This window comes from Lolium perenne, chromosome 4, assembly GCF_019359855.2.
Source record: "Lolium perenne isolate Kyuss_39 chromosome 4, Kyuss_2.0, whole genome shotgun sequence".
Taxonomy (NCBI): domain Eukaryota; kingdom Viridiplantae; phylum Streptophyta; class Magnoliopsida; order Poales; family Poaceae; genus Lolium; species Lolium perenne.
This window is the reverse complement of record NC_067247.2, coordinates 52,203,342-52,227,356: the sequence shown is the minus strand read 5'-3', so window position 1 is coordinate 52,227,356 and position 24,015 is coordinate 52,203,342. Positions and strand designations below refer to the sequence as shown.

General features: G+C 48.2%; 2 protein-coding genes across 2 annotated transcripts; both read left to right on the top strand.

Moving 5' to 3' along the window:
- The first annotated feature begins 709 nt into the window (after positions 1–709).
- LOC127292515 (probable glutathione S-transferase GSTU1) lies at positions 710–1,748 on the top strand. The gene has a single exon (XM_051321934.2). It carries the CDS (start codon positions 811–813, stop codon positions 1,489–1,491), a length of 681 nt encoding a protein of 226 aa, XP_051177894.1. The 5' UTR covers positions 710–810; the 3' UTR covers positions 1,492–1,748.
- A 3,486-nt stretch (positions 1,749–5,234) lies between these two features.
- Positions 5,235–6,292, top strand: LOC127292516 (probable glutathione S-transferase GSTU1). Its single transcript, XM_051321935.2, has one exon. It carries the CDS (start codon positions 5,334–5,336, stop codon positions 6,012–6,014), a length of 681 nt encoding a protein of 226 aa, XP_051177895.1. The 5' UTR covers positions 5,235–5,333; the 3' UTR covers positions 6,015–6,292.
- The last annotated feature ends 17,723 nt before the right edge of the window (positions 6,293–24,015 follow it).

Here is a 24,015-nt window from a genome sequence, read left to right as displayed (position 1 = left end):
TAACAGACTAGGAGTGGCAGTGTCACGCTAACCATCCAATTAGAGGTTGTTCTCGAGCACTAATCCGGTTGCATAGGTGCTGACGTACGTACCGCAAGCAGAGCAATTTTTTCCTTGCGGCGTCAAACCAAACATGTCAACTGAGTCAAGAGCAGGCGAACCAGCCAACCTAAAAAAATCCAGCTTCTACCAAAGCATCTGTATGCCTGATCTTAGGTTCGGCCACACAAGAGAGTATAGGTCCTGTAGGAAAAAGTATTTGCAGACCCTACCAGTATTCTTTTTGTTTCTGTAGTGCCCTCTTCAATCTTTTGTGACGATTACCATCGCATTACCATCCGAGAACAAGATCAAATACACATGCTGTCCTGTGCTGTCTGTTTAGAAGAAAATCTTTGGATTGCGTACGTCAGCACACATATCAGCTCCACCCCAGATCATCCCCGATCCTCTGCGCCCGAGAGCCGTGCACGGTCCTCCATTCTCACCCGAGTACTCGTCCGTCGCACACACACAAACGTGCGCCCATGCCAGACACTGACACCCACCCCGGAATTCCCAGATCGGTACGCACCACCAGTTCGATTCGATCTTGCCGTGCTCTCTCGATCGGGAGTCAAAACATATAACCAGACCATTCCGGAACATGCACGACCTCACCTAGCTCATCCACCCTCTCGTCTTCCCGCGCGCGCGCCCCTATAAATGCTCAGTTGCTCACCAACATCCACACACCATCCTCACTCCACATCTTCGCAACACTCACATCCACAAACACAAACCGATCGACATCCCTCCACCGCACCAACAATGGCGTCCGAGAAGAGCAGCTCCGACCTAACCCTCCTGGACTTCTGGGTCTCGCCGTTCGGGCAGCGCGTCCGCATCGCGCTGGCCGAGAAGAGCCTCCCCTACGAGTACGTCGAAGAAGACCTGCTCGCCGGCAAGAGCGACCGCCTCCTGCAGTCGAACCCGGTGCACAAGAAGATCCCGGTGCTCCTCCACGGCGGCAAGCCCGTGAACGAGTCCCTCATCATCGTGCAATACCTCGACGAGGCCTTCCCGGACACCCCCTCCCTCCTCCCGGCCGACCCCTACGCGCGCGCGCAGGCCCGCTTCTGGGCCGACTACGTCGACAAGAAGGTCTACGACTGCGGCTCCCGCCTCTGGAAGCTCAAGGGCGAGCCGCAGGCGCAGGCCAGGGCGGAGATGCTGGAGATCCTCAAGACCCTGGAGACGGAGCTCGGGGACAAGGAGTTCTTCGGCGGGGAGCATGGCTTCGGGTTCGTCGACGCCGCCTTCGCGCCCTTCACGCCGTGGTTCATGAGCTACGAGAAGTACGGGGAGTTCAAGGTCGCTGAGGTTGCGCCCAAGATTGCGGCGTGGGCCGAGAGGGTCGGGAAGAGGGAGAGCGTCGCCAAGAGCCTCTACTCGCCGGACAAGGTCTACGACCACATCGGCGTCCTCAAGAAGAAGTACGGCATCGAGTAGGTTCGGCAATAATCTGTCTAGGAGCGATGGGCGCCTCAGTGCGTGCCATACGTTTGCTGGATTTGTTCGTGGAGTAGTGTGAGATACCGTTTCGTCGTGCGGTAGGTACTTGTCCTTGTTTGATTGCCTTGTGTGGGTGCGTATCGTATACGTGTGTGCGTCAAAGCGGGGTCTCTCGCGGGGCAGCATCGAGTTGCCTCGTGTGATTCCATCGTGTGGAATAAATAAAAGGAAAGCTGGTCCTTTTGGTGGAACAATTGATGAGTGTTTGTGCTGCATTTTGTTTTCCCAACTTACTCTCTCTTACTATGCAGCATATTGTCGGTGCAACTCATACTTTACAAACTTTGACAAAGAATATAGTCCCTCCGTTCTCTTTTACTCTACTCCTGGACCGGTTTAACAGGCGCGCATGCAGTTTAAGATAAAGTTTGACCACTAATTTAGTCAATAAAATATAAATTATAGAGAGAAATCCTTATTTGACACTACCTAAAGTCTCAATTCCTTATTTGGCCCTGAAAAACTTTTTCTTCCCTATTTGACATGTAAACTTTATTTTTTTCTCTATATGACACTCTAGTGCATTCTGAGCACTAACGGTGTTAGCTTGAAACGTAAAATGACGTTTCTGCCCCTAGTTCAGCATGTGACCAATTTTTTACATGCCAAAATAGCAGGATATGGGCAGAGAACTCTCGATAGAAGTTGGCTCAAGTTGATTGAAGCATGTTCTTGATCTGCACTTGTGCGTGTATGGGAGCAGTAATTTTAGAGCAATTAAAAACAGGAAAAATGCATAACGGTGGAAAAATGCATAACGGTGATATGGAGGAGAGAGAAATGAGAGCTGGCACTATAGCCCGTGCACTGGCACCGTGGGGTGAGAGTGAGGGTAAAAGCTGACGTGGCGAGGCTATAGCCTGTGATGCATTGGCACCAGCCTAAAATGAGAACTGGAGATCGGATTTCATTATTTAATGGATAAACTTCAAAAAAGATGATGAACTTTTGGAAATTTCTTATCAACAACCTCTATATGGGGTACAACTTTCCAATATTACATGGAGTCATGGACGAACACCTCTTAGAAAACTATGCTGAACTTTCATAAATAAATAAAATCAGAATGCTTTTCTCAAATTATTAGCTGATCTTAGTGTCCGTGTGGCATTGAATTATGTTTGAAGTATTCTGAGACTACCATGATTTCCAAAAATAATGCCATATTATATAATTTATTAAGTTTTTGGGTGCAGTGAATAGTGTAGTTTAAAACCCGACGCATTCTCCAAAATGGCAGTTTTCTTTTGCATATTTGAAATTTTGGTATTCTGGTTTTGAGAACAATGAGCTTCGACTAGTGAAGACAGGCCCTTCAATCCCGTCCCGTAAGGCGCTTTAGTCCCCAACCGGGACTAAACATGCGGGACTAAAGGCCGAACCTTTAGTCCCGGCCCGATTATCTGCCGGGACAAAAGGCCCTCCACGTGGGCGCCGCGGAGCGTGCCGAGGCGAAGGACGTCCAAGTGTTTCTTGTTTGAATCCAAACAATTCTTTTAATAAACAAAATTAATGATGTAATAATAATCTTGAATAAATAAATAAACGTTAATGATGTCACTAATAATTTTTTAAAATAAACATTAATGATGTCACTAATAATTTTTTTTGCCAAACCTAAAAGTGGCTAACCTCTTTTATGGTTAAGTAAGAGTAATCTTTATGCATGATTTGATTATTAATTTAAAATAAAAAAATATCAAATCCTAAATTTTTGGCAAAAACTAAAATCTTCTTGCTTTCATATTCCCCTTTGGAATTTTGAGGATCTAAAAATTGGCTAACTAGGTAAACCCAGGTGAATTCGGATGTAATTTTTTCCCATGATCATTTTGATATATTATATGTTTTTTTCGACGTCGTATGCAACCAGAAATCCCGTTTTACCTTTTTGTAAACCTTTTTTGCATAAAAAGTTGAAATTCAAAAATTTAATTTTCCCTAATAGGAGGTTGCGTAACATACATGAATATTTTATATTTTATTTTTAATTTTTCTATTATTTTCTTTTGTATTTTACAAAGCTAAAAAATGAGATCCGGGGGGGGGGGGGGTGGGGTGAAGGTGCGTGAAGAGCCAAAAAAACGTAAAAATAGTTTAGTCTCGGTTGACTAAAGGATTTTGCCCGCAGGCAGCCTTCCGCCACCCCTTTAGTCCCGGTTGGTATTCTAATGAACCGGGATCAAAGGGTGCCATACGCGTGGGCGGTTTTGGGTCGACATGGCCATGCCTTTAGTCCCGGCCGTAGTCTGGGTCGAAACTAAAGGGGCCTGACGAAAGACCTATTTTCTACTAGTGTTCCTAACATAAATTTAAATATTACCTCACATCACTAAATAGACTTCAGTGATTTAATATCAACTCAAGTTACAATGACACAACTACCAGAAATCTAAAGGAGAGATAAAATGGTTCTTTCTCTGCCTCCTCCGGAAAGCAACATACTTTCTCCGTTCTCAATAAGTGGACGTTTAGCCTTAGTCTTTATCTACAAAAGAGTGTGCTTTAAAATGTCTTTCTTGTGTCACCAAGAATATAATATAATGTATATCTAGAGTTGTTTCTTTTTTCATATTAATGGAACATTCCATTTGAATATGCATTTTTTTTTAAAATCTTCAATTTAACGTTTTAAGATTATTTTTATTCTTCAAAAAGAATCTATATGTAGCTCGAGCTACACTTTCTAGTACAAGCTGCCCTTTCTTTGTTTTTCAGTCCCATCGACGTAGACCACTGTGTGGTGGACTGGTGAAGTCCGGAGCACTAATCCTGGGTATTTTTTGTGAAACACAATACAAACGAAACGATCATACATACAAATATACAGTCACATCTATGAGCGCACGCAATAACACCCTACCTCTATGAGTACCTCTAAATTCATTGTACAGATCTTGAGATTGATGAGTCACCATTGAAGAAAACATTACTTCTTTATGAGACATCAATATGTCGGGTTTGAACTCTAACAGACTAGGAGTGGCAGTGTCACGCTAACCATCCAATTAGAGGTTGTTCTCGAGCACTAATCCGGTTGCATAGGTGCTGACGTACGTACCGCAAGCAGAGCAATTTTTTCCTTGCGGCGTCAAACCAAACATGTCAACTGAGTCAAGAGCAGGCGAACCAGCCAACCTAAAAAAATCCAGCTTCTACCAAAGCATCTGTATGCCTGATCTTAGGTTCGGCCACACAAGAGAGTATAGGTCCTGTAGGAAAAAGTATTTGCAGACCCTACCAGTATTCTTTTTGTTTCTGTAGTGCCCTCTTCAATCTTTTGTGACGATTACCATCGCATTACCATCCGAGAACAAGATCAAATACACATGCTGTCCTGTGCTGTCTGTTTAGAAGAAAATCTTTGGATTGCGTACGTCAGCACACATATCAGCTCCACCCCAGATCATCCCCGATCCTCTGCGCCCGAGAGCCGTGCACGGTCCTCCATTCTCACCCGAGTACTCGTCCGTCGCACACACACAAACGTGCGCCCATGCCAGACACTGACACCCACCCCGGAATTCCCAGATCGGTACGCACCACCAGTTCGATTCGATCTTGCCGTGCTCTCTCGATCGGGAGTCAAAACATATAACCAGACCATTCCGGAACATGCACGACCTCACCTAGCTCATCCACCCTCTCGTCTTCCCGCGCGCGCGCCCCTATAAATGCTCAGTTGCTCACCAACATCCACACACCATCCTCACTCCACATCTTCGCAACACTCACATCCACAAACACAAACCGATCGACATCCCTCCACCGCACCAACAATGGCGTCCGAGAAGAGCAGCTCCGACCTAACCCTCCTGGACTTCTGGGTCTCGCCGTTCGGGCAGCGCGTCCGCATCGCGCTGGCCGAGAAGAGCCTCCCCTACGAGTACGTCGAAGAAGACCTGCTCGCCGGCAAGAGCGACCGCCTCCTGCAGTCGAACCCGGTGCACAAGAAGATCCCGGTGCTCCTCCACGGCGGCAAGCCCGTGAACGAGTCCCTCATCATCGTGCAATACCTCGACGAGGCCTTCCCGGACACCCCCTCCCTCCTCCCGGCCGACCCCTACGCGCGCGCGCAGGCCCGCTTCTGGGCCGACTACGTCGACAAGAAGGTCTACGACTGCGGCTCCCGCCTCTGGAAGCTCAAGGGCGAGCCGCAGGCACAAGCGCGCGCGGAGATGCTGGAGATCCTCAAGACCCTGGAGACGGAGCTCGGGGACAAGGAGTTCTTCGGCGGGGAGCATGGTTTCGGGTTCGTCGACGCCGCCTTCGCGCCCTTCACGCCGTGGTTCATGAGCTACGAGAAGTACGGGGAGTTCAAGGTCGCTGAGGTTGCGCCCAAGATTGCGGCCTGGGCCGAGAGGGTCGGCAAGAGGGAGAGCGTGGCCAAGAGCCTCTACTCGCCGGACAAGGTCTACGACTTCATCGGCGTGCTCAAGAAGATGTACGGCATCGAGTAGATTCGGCAATAATCTGGCAGGGAGCGACGATGGGCGGCTCAGTGTGGGTGCCATGCGTTTTCGCGCAGCTGGATTTGTTCGTGGAGTAGTGTGAGGTACTGCACCGTTTCCTTCCGTGTGGTTGGTGCTTGGTCCCTGTTTCATTGCCTTGTGTGGGTGGGTTCGTGTTGTGCATGTGTGTGTGCGTCAAAACGGGTGTCTCTCGCGGGGCACCATCGAGTTGCCTCGTGTGATTCCCTTGTGGAACAAAATAAAAGATGGTCGTTTGAGTGGAACAATCAGTGAGTGTTTGTGCTGATTTTTTTTTTTTTTGCAACTTTACTCCCTCCTGCTGCCCACTGCGTTGTGCTTAACTTTTTCGTGCGAATCAAATTTTGCAAACTTTGACAAAAAATAAATAGATAATAATACAAAGACTACTCCTATACTAAATGCATATAATTTAAAAATAGATTTCAACTTTATATCCAACTTAGTTAGGGTAGGAGGAAGTATATCAGAGGCCTCTAAAGAAAGAGTATTTCAGACTGGCCAAATGCCATTTATGCGTTTTAGTAACTGCTACAATTTTCTGTTGGGTAGCGCTATGGATTGTTGCCAATTATTGGCGGTGATTTAGGGCGCGACCCCATGACAAGTTGTCACGTGGTAACATCAGAATTAGAATTGCCCTCCCTACCCTAGTATAGTAGTATGGGCACCTTGAGTTTGCGCCCAGATATATGATTCCAAACATGTTCTCGATATAAATTGCCTAGGCTTGCTTCAATCAAAGTTTTAGATATATTTCCTACTTTTTTGCCTAGGCCTTTCTCAATCAATGGATTTGGAAAGATACTAGCCTCGTACATGCGGCGCTCGCTCCGTCGTCCTGACTTGTGAAAATGGATGGATTAACACAAATTTATTTATGGTTTTGCTAAAAAAAATTGAGTGATAATTAAGTTAGAGCTCATTCAACTTTAAAATTGTCAGGTTTGCAGCATGAATCGTGTGGCATTGCAAGTAAGATTTTTTTTTGTTACATATGTGTTGCTCGAGAGTTGTAACTGAGATTTTTTGAAATTACAAGTTGCAGCTCAAATAACTGAGTTTTTTTTTGAAATTACAATCGATTGTCCTAGTTACACATGGGTTGGACATGAGTTGCAAATCAGTTTCTTCTAGTTACACGTGAGTTGCAACTCAGGTTTTCCCGGTTACAGATTAGGTGACATATATAATCTAAGTGAGAATTAAGCCAATTTCCATTTCAACAAGCTAATCATCACCATTAGGTTTACTTTCTCATCAACTAATGGAAATTCTCCCTGAACCTAATATTAGTCATTTTCATTTTAAAGCAAAAGTGTTTACTGATCTGTTTAATTCTAACAAAATAGAGTTTCATTCAAATAATGGTAGGAGGGGCTGAGACATTTCATATGAGGAAGTCCATTAGGCAACAGTACATGCGTCAATGCAAAGGAAATCAAAGAATGCACACGCAGTAGCAAATTTATTCTAGAGTTCGGTAACTCATTATTCCAACTACAAAAGATAGATCATTACCATTCCATGAATGATATTTCGAGTGATTTCCAAAGGCTTTCTAGGACCTGAAGTGAATCACATCGGGGGAAGCCATTATCAGCCCGTTCGTAATTTTCCCCCTCGAAGAATCCTTCTCCTGGCTTGTCCTTGGATCTATCCATGGAAATACCTCGGTCTCATAATCCTCAAATTCTTCAGTGCAGAACTTGCACACCTTCCTATCATATAGAGATATCGCTTGAACGTTCGCCGTAGCTTCCATGACACGCCAAACAAATCCCGTGAAGTTGTCGTCTGACTGGAAGCCATAGATAGTTAGCTTGGTTAAACTCTTGTGCTTGAAATCGTGAGTAGATGGCTGCCACTTGACATCCATTTTCCTGGTGCCGTGTAGTTTCTCTGCGCCACACCAAAGATCCCACCCTATGAGACAGAGCTCGTCCAGGGCCGGCCCTAGGGGGGCGGGAGGGGTGGCCGCCCCGGGCCCCTGGACCCAAGGGGGCCCTAGGTCCCAGCTAGGCAGCTAGATATGTTATGCTGCGGCGACGACACCATTAGAGCTGGCCGTAGGAGAATTTCTCTACTGACCATGGAAAAAAAATAGCACGTTATTTCGGCGCTAATAGCACGCTATAGCGTTTTTAGACAGCCCACGCTACATCATTTCGGTGCTATAGCGCGCTATTAGCACGCTAATAGCAAATTTTTCGGCCGACGCTATTTTGTTATAGCGTGCTATTTTTTCCTTGCTGGTACAACAGAGACGAAGCGTTATACACGAAGGCTCTAGTGAAATATCTTGTGCCCCTTTTCGTTTTCGTTACATGGGGCTTATTCATTTGGTTAGCCTTTGACATTTTACCCTTTAAAAAAATATATGTACAAAGGTATTAAAATCGCTGGGGGCCATGGGTGGAGCCGGTCCAGCAACACAACCAACGCATCTTCCTGCCCAACAAAAAAATTGATTCATATTCCTTTTGCATCGACTGTTCATTTCACTAATAGTTGCAAAGCTGAAAATTATGATATGTTATCTAAAATTAATTTGGTATAAATATAGGTAAAATTGTTTATTTGTATAATTTTATAGATACATTGATGTAGCCCCGGTCACCGACGTCGCTACACCAAGACCATCAAGTGCAGCCCCGCCTATCGTCGACGCTACACCATGGCCAAAGAGTCCCCCAAGTGGACCTTCAACCCTAACCCACGCTACACGCGTCAAGGTGAACTCCTTCCTCTCGATACTCGACCTCGTAGATACCTTGAATGGAATGCTACCTCATGTCGGCATGTTATATGTCATTAAGTACAAGAGTCATCGAGGACCGGAGAGGAGGAACACCCATGGTGCAAGGAAGCGAGGGAAGGAAAGAGGAGCCATTCATCATGGTGCAAGGAAGAAGGAAGAAGAAGAAGAAGGAAGGAAGAAGGAAGGAAGAGGAAGAAGAAGAAGCGGGAGGAGGGAGGCCGGCCGGTCACAGGCCCGGTTGACCGGCCCCCTGACCGGCCCACCCGGTCACAGGCCCGGATGACCGGCCCCCTGACCGGCCCGGCCAGTTTTCGACCGGAACGTCGACCGGTGCCATCCGGAAGCCATCCCGGGGCTCCCGAAGCCTCGCCCGGTCACCGTCCGGTCCAGGATCCGGTTGTTGACCGGATGGGCCGGTCCCAGGCCCGGTCCGACCGGCCCTGTGACCGGATTCGTCGGGTTTGACCCACCAACTTGTACCTTTTCGACCCATGCTGCCTTGTATGCCTATATAAGCACCCCGGTCGCCCCCTTACCTCTTTAGACAAGATGATAGCTTAGACATGAAGATGAGCTTTGTCTCCCTAGGGTTTCATCCCCTTTGTATCAAGGCTACCTATGTTGGATGATTGGATTTGGTGTGTGAGATTCTAGTGTTACCCACTCTCTCTCCCACTCCTAGATTCATCTCCCTCACCAATCTCTCCGCTCGGAATTCTACCGCGTGTCTCTTCCGGGTTGATTCTATTGGCGTGGTCCATCGAGCCACGGGGTAAGTATCGATTGTATCGGGTTGGTGTGCGTGCGTGAGTTCATCGTGTTCATCGTGTTCTTCGTGTTCTTCGCGCTCTCCCTCTCTCCCTCCTTTGGATTTCGGGTCAACCGCAAGATCGGGCCACACACGGGGTCTTAGACCTCATCATATGGTATCAGCAGCCTTTGGTTTCCGCGGATTTGACCCCCCACCCATCCAATTTCGTCTCTAAAATTTTTCCCCAAAAAATCCCCAAAAATAGCCCTAATTTGCCTCTTGACCGATCTGCGATTTCGTTGCGTTTTGAGTGGTTTTGGTCCATGGATTTGGTGTTGGAGTGCTTGATCTACTATCTCCCCAACTTTTAGCCCCCAATTCCATCGTTTCCCCTCCGATTTGGTCATTTTGGCTTGGTTTTCGTGAAGAACAGGAGAGAGAAACTGCGTCCCGGTTGAGAATCCGGTCAACCGGGCTGCAGACCGGCCGGGCCAGCCCAGAACCCGGTCGACCGGCCGTGTGACCGGCCAGGCCGGTCCCAGGTCCGGCCCAACCGGCCCCTGGACCGGGCGCCACCCTTCCACCTCCACCGCCAACCACCGCCACTCCTCTCCTCCGCCGGCAAGCACCGCTATCATCCCCAACCACCGGCAAACACCACCGCGGCCCCAACAAACACCGCCGCATACGCAAGAGCATCGACACCACCACCACCGGCTTACCACCGCCACCACCGCCAAGCTACTTTGACCGTTTTCTTCCGCTAACTTGTGTTTGCTTGTTCCGGTTTGAGTGCCTTGTTTGTGAAACTAACCCGCAGCTCCGAAGCAAGCGACGACATCCTCGGCACCCCGGACTTGCAAACGTACTCTTGACATCACCGCCTTCATCGCAAGTTGTGTGTTCCGACACCGCCTAACATCTAGGTATAACTTGCACCCCACCTTGTAACCCCTCTTCTTTTGCGATCCATCCTATCGAGCATTGCTTATCTAGTGTTGCGCGACATTGCACGTGGCCCCGCATTGTGAGGTGTGTGTGTCGCGTTGAGTAAGGCACCCAAGCAAACACTCGTGTGGCAAGATAGCAAAAGCGAGGCTAACGCTAACATAGTGCGTGAAAAAAAAACCCCAAAAACACAAAAAGAGTGCGAGTAGCACCATACATCCATACATCCATACATCCATACGCCCATACATACAAAAGTGTACAAAGTGCCACCATAGATACAAAAAAGTGTCAAGTGCCACCATACACAAAAGAGTCATAAGCTTTTAACCAAAAGAGAGATAAGAGAAGAGAGGCCGCGTGTAAATCTTGTTGTCTCTTCGTTGCAACCAAAGCTTTGATCTCTTCTTGTGTTAGTGTGACATCGAGCACCCTTGCTTAAGGGCTTCATACACTTTTCCGCTCACTTTTTGGTCGCACTAACCCCGTTCATCTCGTGTGTGTGTTCCATATCTTTTCCGTGTTTCTAGTGATCATCGCTTTGACATTTGATTTCGTTGGACTTCACCCACTCTTAACAACAAACTTGATTTCGGATTTCGTCTTTTGGCTTTCGACCACACTCACCTACCACCATATTTGCTAGCTTTTGCGTGTGTCTTTGTGTGAGTGCCCGATACAATTGTTCTAACTCTCGGTTTGTTGGATCACCCCAATCTTGTCATACCACGGTAAGATTGCGAGGTAGTGTTCTTCCACTAACATACACCATATACATACCATCGTGCTAACATGGATAGCGAAGATGAGGATACGGAGGAGTACACGGAACACTTCGAGGAGGACACCTCCTCAAGCACCGCGGATGTGGAGGAACATGTGGAGCCCGACACCGACTATGGCTCCTCAAGCATCGACGACATGGTGGAGCACCACCTTGAGGAGGACATCGACGAGCTCTACATCGACAATGGCTCCTCAAGCATCGACGACATGGTGGAGCACCACCTTGAGGAGGACATCGACGAGCTCTACATCGACAATGGCTCCTCAAGCATGGATGACATGGTGGAGCAACGCCACGACTACGACCTCGACGACATGGCGGAGAAACACCACGAGTACGACATCGACGACTTGGTGGAGCAACGCCACGCCTACGACATCGACACCATGGCGGAACCTCACCTAGTCTCCACAAGGAGCAACGACGATGCTCCCAAGTACCACCACTTGGCCATTGGAGCTACATATGAAGATGGAGGACCTCCACGAGGGCACCATCATATGGATTGTCAAGAGCGTCCTCATCATGATCGTCATCGACACTCGCCTACGAGCTCCACAAGGCGCCACCATGAGAGTGCTTATGCACAAGATCGTCGACTTCAAGTACACCATATGGAGCATCGAGAGCGTCCCCATCATGAGCGTCATCGACACTCTTCTCCAAGCTCCACAAGGCGCCACAAGCAACATGCCAAGTCGCATGAGCCATCATCTAGGTATGGCAAGGACCGTCATCGACATACGTCACCACATGAGCTTCGCCGCCACAAGCCACTTCATGATCGCCATCGACCAACATCTTCCACGAGTCTTCGACGACACCACTCAAGCCATGGTGATGATGCCCGAAGACGAGAGCCTCGACATGAAGGCGACAAACACCATGATAGGGTGTCCACCACTACAAGGACGGCAAGTGCACATCGCGCATACCTTCCTCATGAGGCGACTTCTACCTCTTGCGCCACCACCACAATGGCCCCTACCTCGTCACATGCCTATGGACTCCGATGCTACAAGTGCAAGCAACAAGGCCACCCTCCACGGGAATGTCCCAATCTCCTATGTGAGGTGTGCAAGGCCAAGGGTCACGTGGCATGGCAATGCACAACGCCAAGCGCCAAGAAGCTCTACTTCGACGAGCTCAATGCACAAGTCTCCAAGATGCCTATCACGCCCACACTTCAAGATGAAGATCGCCAAGGTCAACTCAAGGTTGATGTGGATTCGAGCCTAGCTCTCTACTACACCACGACGCCACCACTTGAGGACGACTTGGGAGGCGATGGAGTTGAGCATGGTGACCATGGGATTCTCCCTTCACCTAAGGAGGCGCACGGAGTTGAGATGGTTGAGCATGGGAACTTCCCTTCAACCAAGGAGGCGCATGGAGATGCGAAAGTCGAGCCTACTCCTATATGCTTGATTGATGAGTTGGTACCAATCCCATGTGAGGATGAGAGCCACTTAGCCCACTTGAGTGAGAGTGATAGTGAGATGAGTGACTTCCACCCCATATGTGAGTTTGAGTGCTTCCGTTTGGAGGACATGAGTGATACACAAAGTGAGTTGAGAGAGGTAGATGATAGGTCCATGGAGGACACCGCCTTTGCTAACACATTAACCTCTCCTTCGTTTGTGTCTTCTTATGTTGCACTAGGTTCCACGGAGGACGAGTTCCCGCTCATGGAGACGATGTACATGGTGCATGAAGATGATGATATCTCACCATGCTTGCTCCAAGATGGACATGTCGACCACATGGATCCTCCCACTTCCACAACACCTACTTCAAATGAGTCGGCCTACAAAGGTAACAACATAGGTGTTGATGATGCCATGATCCCACTAGTGGACATGATGACTCATGAATGCATGCATGATCTTGATGATACATTTGCTACGTCACATGCTACTTTCACTTTCCCATGTGATACTTTGCTTGATAACATTGTTGATCATGTGAAATTGCTTGCTTGTGATACCATGACCATGCCATGCTATGAGAGCTTCAATTTTTCCACCATTGCTTGCAATATGTCGACCACTTGCTCTTTACCATGTATTGCTTGCAATGACAATGATGATATTAGCTTCCGCATGCTTTGCCCAAAATGTTTGCACTACTCCATGATCGTTGCATCCAAGATTGTGAACAATTCACCTTTCTTATGCTTGGTATGCAAAAATGCTTATTTCATTGTACATGAGATGGCCCCCATAGCCTTCTCCATTTTTGATGATCATGAGTTCCCACATACCACACATGCACCTTCATGCCATTTGCACTATCGCCATGCATTTCATACTATCTTGCTTGACACTAATGGTGATGTGCACAAGTCTTGGAACATCATGATGGATGATGTGTTCCTCTACCATGCACATACGCTCTTTGTTTTGCTCATTCCATGTGTAGGTACCCGACCATTAACCTCCACCGCTACGGAGCATGAGCTCACGAAACGCGCAATTGAGAGCTACCCCAACAAGGACCTAACCCGTGGGAATCACACCAAAGGGTATGTTCCCACAAGCCTTCGCCCTCATGTGTTTCCGACTTGCCTTGTCGAGTTTCCGGTTTGGTCCAACTCCTCGTCGCCTCTTTTGCCTCTTATGCAACATATCTTGACACATCTTGTTGGCACAATGATTGTTGTATGTCTTGATGCTTTCATCATACACTCCGAGATTCTCAAGGACCATGTCGTACATGTGAGAGATACCTTATGCATCTTGTGCCACATGTCACACAAAAAGTTGCCCTTCTTTGAATTTTTTATTTCATCTTTGGCATTTGCATTGGATTCTTTGACACTTGAGGATACCCATACTTGGCTCACGCCGACCACACTTTCCCAAGTTAGAAGTCTCCATAGTTTTGCCATTGCACATAACAATTTTGCCCCAAATTTTGCCGCCGATACTTGCCTTTTGTTTGTTCCATTTGCTTGGGACAAGGCCACAACACACATTCTTCACACCATACAACTCTTACATGCACAAATTTTTGCCCTTCCACATGTTGGATACACCCACACTTTTGTGGTTCCCATTTTTGCCAAATGCCTCTTGGAGCTTTCCCTTCGCAAGTGGTTTTTTCTCCAAGTTCTTCTTCGACCGCGACTTTATCCCTCTACCACAACATGGGAGAGTCGTCATGGACTACACCGTCGGTGAGAAAGAACAAGAGTCGAGGACGACTCTTCCCCAAGGGGGGGGGGGGGAGATGATGTAGCCCCGGTCACCGACGTCGCTACACCAAGACCATCAAGTGCAGCCCCGCCTATCGTCGACGCTACACCATGGCCAAAGAGTCCCCCAAGTGGACCTTCAACCCTAACCCACGCTACACGCGTCAAGGTGAACTCCTTCCTCTCGATACTCGACCTCGTAGATACCTTGAATGGAATGCTACCTCATGTCAGCATGTTATATGTCATTAGGTACAAGAGTCATCGAGGACCGGAGAGGAGGAACACCCATGGTGCAAGGAAGCGAGGGAAGGGAAGAGGAGCCATTCATCATGGTGCAAGGAAGAAGGAAGAAGAAGAAGAAGGAAGGAAGAAGGAAGGAAGAGGAAGAAGAAGCGGGAGGAGGGAGGCCGGCCGGTCACAGGCCCGGTTGACCGGCCCCCTGACTGGCCCACCCGGTCACAGGCCCGGATGACCGGCCCCCTGACCGGCCCGGCCGGTTTTCGACCGGAACGTCGACCGGTGCCATCCGGAAGCCATCCCGGGGCTCCCGAAGCCTCGCCCGGTCACCGTCCGGTCCAGGATCCGGTTGTTGACCGGATGGGCCGGTCCCAGGCCCGGTCCGACCGGCCCTGTGACCGGATTCGTCGGGTTTGACCCACCAACTTGTACCTTTTCGACCCATGCTGCCTTGTATGCCTATATAAGCACCCCGGTCGCCCCCTTACCTCTTTAGACAAGATGATAGCTTAGACATGAAGATGAGCTTTGTCTCCCTAGGGTTTCATCCCCTTTGTATCAAGGCTACCTATGTTGGATGATTGGATTTGGTGTGTGAGATTCTAGTGTTACCCACTCTCTCTCCCACTCCTAGATTCATCTCCCTCACCAATCTCTCCGCTCGGAATTCTACCGCGTGTCTCTTCCGGGTTGATTCTATTGGCGTGGTCCATCGAGCCACGGGGTAAGTATCGATTGTATCGGGTTGGTGTGCGTGCGTGAGTTCATCGTGTTCATCGTGTTCTTCGCGCTCTCCCTCTCTCCCTCCTTTGGATTTCGGGTCAACCGCAAGATCGGGCCACACACGGGGTCTTAGACCTCATCATACATATATAATTTATTATTGTTACACTCATAGGCCCCGGGTCAAAGAAGGGTAAAGTTGCTGATTTGATTTTTCCTCCGTTCAGAATAACTAAAAACAATAATTTATCAGCTTCGATATGTCTTTCAAAATATTGAGAATGAAGTCAAAATTGAGCAGATCGGTGCAATCTGTTAAGCTTCATGCACTAGCCACTTGAACCAAAAGTCCGAACTGATGGAAAGGGCTAGGCAATCCACATATACACTTCACAACACCCCCACTCGCGTGTGACGGGAAAATAGAAAGTCAACACGTGAAAGAAGAAGAGCACACCGAAACAGCGGTGGCTAAAGAGGGGGGCAACAGCAATTTTTAGGCTTAATTGCGAAAACCATGTGAAAGACAGGATTTGAACTTGAGACCTGCGGCTCTGATACCATGTTAAGCTTCATGCACTAGCCACTTGAACCAAAAGTCCGAACTGATGGAAAGGGCTAGGCAATCCACATATACACTTCACAACACAATCGAGTGTTTCACGGTTGCCTTTCCATGCGCTGATCTGCACGACTGCAACTGCATTCTAAATGGCGCCAAACCTAGGTGTAAGAATCCAAAATAGATTTGTGAAGGGTTGTGACAAAAAATAGTTTCCCCAAAGCTCGGATTTATCAAAAAAATATCGCATCAAATAGTCGTGTCATCTAAAATTTATGAATTGGTCGGTGAAAAATAATTAGTCAAGCGATGCATAGATATTTATCGATAATTTAAACCGATATCTACTACTTTATGCATCAGAAGGTGAAAATAATTTATTATTGCGTAATAAATATTTTAAGGGCCCTAATTTTTTGTTTCGCCCCGGGCCCTAAAAATCATAGGACCGGCCCTGAGCTCGTCCAGGGATGGTGCAGCTTCAAGAAAGAGCATTGTCCAGGCAATGTCACAACCTTCAGGAAGGAAGTCCATATTCAAATGGCGCAATTGGTCAAGCACAGGAGCAAGCAGTCTCGAGCTCTCTGGTCGAACCCATATCTGCGACAAACGATGAAACGATGGATTAGCGAATGTATGATGCACATAAATTACATCCTCCGGAAGTGGTAATGAAGTCTCAATTACACTATTGTACATACATGCAAGTAAAACCTATGTTTAGAATCTGTTTTTTTTCCAATAATAATGATATAATAACAACAATCTTATGAGTCGACTGCATCGCGAGACAGAGAGGACGTGGATGAGTACCTCTTGTTGTGGATATAGTTCATGGGTGAACAGTGACTGGATCTGGCAAGTCCGGGTGACTCACAGACGGTGATGGTGGCATATGGCCCATCGGGCGGCGCAGTTGATGTAGATCAAGATGGATGAAGTCCAGCCCAGGAACAAAGAGCCGGATCCACTAACCGATTCTGCAGGTCGGATCCGGCCTGGCCCATCAGGGGTAGCCGAATCCAGTACGACGTATAAGGAAAGTCGGATTCTTGACGTGCATGGCAATGTAATATTCCGTAGTTAGATAACTTGTATTCCGGATAGAACTCTTCTTGTAAACCCTAGATCCGTGCGCCTTTATAAGCCGGATCCCGGGGACCCTAGAGGCACAACCACAACTCATTGTAACAACGCGAAAGCGCCCAGATAATTCCAGACAAGCAGCAGTAGGCCCTGTCCTCGTGCAGGTGTTCTGAAGCTGGATAACTCGCGTACCACCGTCCTAAGGACTCTCCGTCCAATAACTTCTACTATTTCCCTCCATGAAGATCCCTCCTTTGCAGTACCGTCGAATAGGCAACGATACCTCTTCACTTTGAAAATCCAGATGCAGATCGGTTACGGTGGGGGCATTGGCAAGCAGCCGACTTAGCTCCATGGTCCGGCCCCAAAGGCAAACCTTTGTTAGGCTTAGCTTCGAAAGTTGCGGGCCGTCACCCAAATACAAGGGATCTTCGTCGTAGACCCAGTTAGTATAGTTCATCCTCTCGAGGTTGGGTAGATAGACGAGCTCCAACGTCTCAAACTCCCCATAGAAGATCTGGAGCTCGACCGACGAGTCTCGGATGCTCAACTCTCACCACCGAACTGATCCCTGCGTCACAATTATGGGGACGCAGAGACTCCAGCCGCTCGCAGGCGCCGAGGACCTTGGGGATGTCAGCTTCGCCAAACCTCAGATTGTGCAGATTCAGCCGCGTCAGATAGGCGAATGCGTCGGGACAGTCGCCGAGGAAAGTATTGAACTGCTTTCCGAAGTGGCGGAGATCGGCGTCGACGCAGTCGGGACAGTAGCCGAGGAAACCACACTCCATCAGCACTTCGAACTCAACGGCCCTGTCTAGCTTCCGCGCTGCCATGGCGCGGACAACAGATTTGCCGATGGAGAGGTAGTCATAGCGCCTCAGGACGAACCAGCTGAGCTTCAGGTTGCGAATGGGGATCAGTGGTGATCTCGTGCTGATCAGGATCCTGTCCGTCACGTCGGCCACCGCGCCGTTGATCCAGGCCACGTCTCGCGTGGTCGTGATGCATTGATCGTTGGCGCACATAGCAGAATAGAAGTCGCGATAAAGATCTGCGAGAGCATGGTGGGCAGCTTGAGCATCTTCTTGGAGAGGATGCAAGTCCTGTTGGCGTCCAGCGTGCCGAGCCGCTCGGGGATGTTGAGCAGCGCGTCGTCGGGCAGCCGGCTTAGTCTGTCGTCCCCGTTGTTTCTTGTTGCTTGCCGTGACTACACTTAGGACGCGGAGAGGTGGGGTTGCATGAATGCATGATGCCTGATGGATACAAGAAGGTGAAGAAAACACAGAGCAACGACGACTTACATCACGGCAGCGGCGGCGTCGTCCCTTCATGTTGATCCGGTCTCAAACAGAACAAGAAAAACCCAAGCTGACAATGGTGGACGCCCGAACTGATCTTATTTATAGCCAGCTCCGAATCTCGTCCCAAGAGTGGCTTCCGAGTCCAATACAAACTGATATGTACACGTCGTAAATCTTCTGATCACTTAATTACGACGGTGCGTCGCAGGAATCGGGCCACACGTCAGCGGGCGAAAGAAGACGATTGGTGCACCAGGCATGCGAGATGCAACTAATGGCTTGGCCTGTTTTGGAGACTCGTTCATTGCGGAAGCGCTAGCGTTTCGTGACGCGGTAATCTTCGCGCGTGTAAGAGGGTTTCAGGCAATCGTGTTTGAAGTAGACTGCGAGGAGCTAGTGAGGTGTTGGGAAGCTAGAACTCGTGAGAGGACGGTAGCACCTCTGCTCTATGAAATGAACTTAGAATGCTCATAGTGGAAGTAACATAGCTAATAACATCACACATCTCAAGGTATTTTGGTGACATGGTATGCTAATAAATGAAAAAAAAGTGAGGTGGTAACTATCTATGTTACCCTAACATCACACACCTCAAGGCAAGATGAGTCTACAACATATTAAATGATACAATATATGACACCACATATAAGTTACTACCCACTATGAAGGTAGTAACCTAGACTAGTAACATGGCATATGTTACTAGTCTAAGTTACTCCCCACTATGACCAGTCTTAGTAATGCTAGCTATGGTGCTAGTATTATAGCTAGTATCATGCACATTAGTCCGTCAAAAATACTGATGTGGTAACTAATTAAAGAGGAGAGAGAAGATTAGAGTAACATATGTGGATACTGTATCATAGCGAATGTCACAAGAAAAGTTAATACCAAACAAATCTTATGCACAAATTTGTTTTGATATTTAAAAAACAATAAATATAGCATGACTATGATACTCATGATACTAAGTAGTATAGAGATACTACCATATATAAGTATTATATGTATGATACTACTACATGATACGTACCACTATAGCCAGCCTAAGACTCATGTTTCAGAAGTTTTCTTTAAACTTTATAGGTTGGTGGGGCAACAGTGGCTGGCTCATTTATGTGCCAGGTTGGCTAGGACTGACAATGTTTTTTTTTTTTGAAACGGAGGCAAAAGCTTTGCCTCATCCATTAATAAAGAAGAAAGTGCCCAATTTTTAGGAGAAAATCGGGCGAAAACCAACAACACACACTGGACACCCCGGCCAACCTGGCTACCCACACGGAGCACACACGCCACCGAGAAGAAAGACCATCGATGAGGATGTCATCGGGCGTCATCGTCGTCACTCCTCCACGAGCCAGCGGTACCGACTTCACCGTAGACGACCGCCACCAAGACCCTTGCCGCGAACGACACTGGAGCCCATGCGAGCCTATGCCAAACAGTCGACCCCCAAGCACGTCGAGGAGGAGGCAGCTCCGACTTCAACCGTGACCTTCATAGGAGTAAGTTGCACGCCTTGCACCGACGCAAGCACCAATCAAGTGGCATCGTTGCCACAAGTCGCCTCGCAGCTCCGACTTCACCATCACGGGAGGGGTGACGAAGGACATGCCGCAAACCTGATCCGCTCACCATTGTCATCGTTGCCACGCAGCCCACAATGCCAACACCAACCATCTTCCACGGGTCCCTCCGACCAAAGCAGCTCCAAATCGATGCCCTCAAGAGGGAAGACGACACAAGAGCGCCGCCATCGACCGATCACGGCGGATCTAGGGATTACCCCGGAGCTTTCCCAGACAGGATGACAAAACATCACCTCGGCGATGCCTTCAAGAAGGAAGCAGCGCCCGAAGCCGTCGCCATGGCCGGCCTCGGCCAGCTGCCGGCCGGCCAGCCACCGAGGACAGGGCATTTGCCCGGAACCTTGTCGCGCCATCCTGCTTCGTGCTCTTAGCCAGACCCACCTTCAACCGTCATCCCCCATCTCCACCACGGCCACCCCACCCGCCCTGGCCCTGGGCAGCACCACCGGCCAACCTCCGCGCGCTGCCGGAGAGGGCCAGAGCCAGAGCCAACGCCAACGCGGCCTCCAGGTGCCGCCCGCTGCCAGAAGCGCCGCGCCGCCCGTGGTCGCACCCACCGGACCTCACGCGCCCGAGCTGGCCCGCAAGGCCCGGATCCGGCCCGACCGAGCCCAACAACTCCCGGCGCCGCCGCGCCGCGCCCCGCCACACCCGCACGGCCTCCACGTGCAGCTCGTAGTCAGCTGCGCCGCCGCGCCGCCGCACGCCGCGCCCATCGCACACCGCCGCCGCGGTTCCCCCAAACCGCGAGCTAGCCTCCGCCGGCCGGAGAGAGAACAGGTCCTGCCGCCGCCGCTCCGCGCGGGCTTTGCCCGGCGGAGACCACCGGCGACGGCAGGTGAGGAGGAGGCGGAGGGGGAGGGGTGGTTGCTGGCGGGTGGTGTCGCCGCCCGTGTCGCCCAGGGGAGGAGCGACGCGGGGGCCTGATGTAAATCTGGACTGACAATGTAATGCATGAGTGGATTGGCGTTTGCCCGGATTTCTTAGTTGACAACATTGTTGCTGATTGTAACCAGATTGGTTTGATTTAATAAAGTTCGAAGTTCTCTCAAAAGAATGGCTTGGCGTGTTTATTTCTCCCAACGTTGAGAATAGTCTGTCGGAGTTCTCGCGTAACAGACAACCGCACGAGGGGGCGGTTCCAGGCCAAACTCCAGCGCTCTTGTCGGCGATTCAGTCGCTCCTCTTCCCCTCCGATTGCTGTCTAGGAATCACGAGGGGGAGAGGAAGTCTGGTTCTCGTCTATGCGTGTTTTAGTCCTAGGTATTTTAGAATTTCGTGATTCCTCTATCAGCGTTATGGTGGAGCAGATGTTGATGGTGCTTCTAAAAAGAATGGTCTCCTAGTCCATGCTCCTTCTTGTCGGAGGTGTTGCTGACGTTGGCAAGAGGCTTGTGGAGTCCAAACTATTGGAGTGGTTTGGATTGACGCTGCGTCGGGGCATGATGACATGGATGAATTGCACTTGGAGTGCGGCGGTTTTGACTATTGTGTGCTTGCGGACATGGGCGGAGCTTCAATCGGGCTGCCCGGGCTCGGCTTCCTCTCGCAAGTGCTAGCATCGTGTAAGCTAGAATGTTTGCCTTTTTTTTGGGTTCATCTACACCCATTTTCCGAAATCTGCCTCCGCCACAAGCAGAGTGCTTGCCCGGGCAATAAACGAACCCATATGATCTTTCCCGTTTTTGTCTAGCCAAACGAAATATCTTGCATGGGTTAAGCCAGCAGAGCCTGCACATGTTCAGAATTTGCAGCCCGCACAAGGCCCTAAAATTTTATATAGGCCTATATACAGGTGTCAGTCCTATACATTATACATTGAATAGGTCGGTGCCTACCAAGCCGCACACCTTGGTAGGGTATTGGGCCTGGCCCATTTAGATTTTCTTTTTTGTTTTTTGTTTCTGTTTTTTCCTTTTATTTGTTATTTCTTTTTTGTTTTCTGCTTTGTTTCTGATTATTTTTCTGTTTAAACTCATAAATTGTTCAAATTTGAGAACTACTAAAATTTGAAAATTGTTCAAATATAAAATTATTTAAATTCTAAAATTGTTTAAATTCAAAAAATGTTCAGATTCGAAAATTGTACATATATAAAAATAGTAAATTTTCGAAAATAATGTTTTCAAATTTTTAAGAATAAATAAGTTTAAAATATGTTCATATTTAAATAATGTTCAATTTTTTTAGAATATTTAGATTTTAGAAAGTTTTAGTTTTCCATAAAAAGTTTAGATTAGTTTTTTTAATTTTTAACAAAGTAGAAAAAAGAAGAAAAAAATAGTAGAAAAGGAGAAAAATGGGTAAAAGGAAAAAACAAAACATGGTTAGGCCGGCCCAACACCCACGTTTGGTGTGCGGCACCCGGTCCGCACCGACCAGGATGATGTATAGAACCGGGTGCACCTATAGAACGCCGTTAGAGTGCGTTGCGTTTGTACGCATTGCACGCACGGGGCTGTAGCTAGGCTTGGCCCATTTAGTTGTGTTATTGTTTGCTACAGTTTGGATGGATCGTGGTTCTGTTTGCCCGTACGGACAAAAATTCAATTTTGAAATTTGCCCCGTTTTTAAATTGGGTTAGATTCTAAATTTTCTTATATTTTAAAAATTTCCAAATCTGAAATGTGCTTAGATTTAAAATTTGCGCAGATTTAAAATTTACTCATATTTAAAATTTGCTTATTTTGAAATTTTCTCAAATTTAAATTTGCTTAGCTTTGAAATTTGCTCGAATTTAAAATATTGAAATTTGAAAATTTTGTTTAAAATAGTTCAGAATTTTCAAAAAATATAAATGAAGCAAAAAACACAGAAAAACGAAAACCAGTAGAAAACCAAAGAAACCATCAAAGCACGATATAGAAATGGGCCGCGGCCCAGTAAGGTCTCGCTGCGTGCGAAGCTTATTAGCTCCCGACTGAAGCGATGAATATGTTTTCGAAATCGTTAGAAAAAAGCCGATCTTAGCGAAGGAAAGACGACTCGCTCCCCACACGACAAGTGGCGTACTATGGTGCCAGAAAATCTTTTGGAAGTGGTCTCCCTGCTCGCCACGTGTCGCAAGGGGAAGCAAGGTGAAGATGAGGGAGAAGAGAGAAGACAGTGGAAGCTTTTTCCTTTTATTCTTAGATTCATTTTTTAAATAAAATATCTTGAGATCCTCTCGTTGAGATCTTAAAAACTAGATCTCATGTTGATAGGTTTTAAGATATATTTTTTTGTACTTCCTATACTAGTATGATTGTACTCGTGGTATGTATTTAACTATATTTGTGCATGAGCTGATAAGTACTTTTGTTTTGAATGTATTTGGTGTATTTTCCATTTTACTCGTGTGCGTGAATGTACATGTCTCGTTTGCGCGATTGTACCTGTACTTGATCGTGTGCGCGACTGTACTTACTCGTGTGCACGACTGTACCTGTCTCGTGCGCGTGACTGTACATGTACTCGTTCGTGTGCGTGGCTGTATTTATTCGTGCACGCGACTGTACCTATCTCGTGTGCGCGACTATATCCGCTCATCTATGTAACTGTACTCGGGTGTTTATTATGTTGTACTCGTCATCCATTGTACTCGTGCTATGCATAGCTGTATGCGCTCGACGGAATATACGCGGTTGTACGCTCGTGGATGTAAATACTAGAGCTGCTCTACTCGCACGGGAGGATGTTTCACGCGGGGCTCATACGTGGCAACCGTATGTAAGTTTTCGTTAGTGAAAGACGGTCTCTAGCTAGTGGTACCCATGACCTCCCATTTGCAGGTAACAAGTTTTGGAAAAAAAAAATAGAACAGAGAATAGGGAAGCAGTCCTTACCTAGGCTGCTGGGCACTTTAGGGCATGTCCAACCGCGCGACCCAAACCGCGCCCGCGCGTCCGTTTGGGTCGAGCCGGACAAAAACGCGGCCTAGCGCGCGGACCTATCCCTAAAACGGATGGCCGCGGCGTCCGGGACGACCCAAACCCGGCCCAAATCTGGGACGAGTTTGCGTGGCCGCGGACGCCGGATGCTGGTC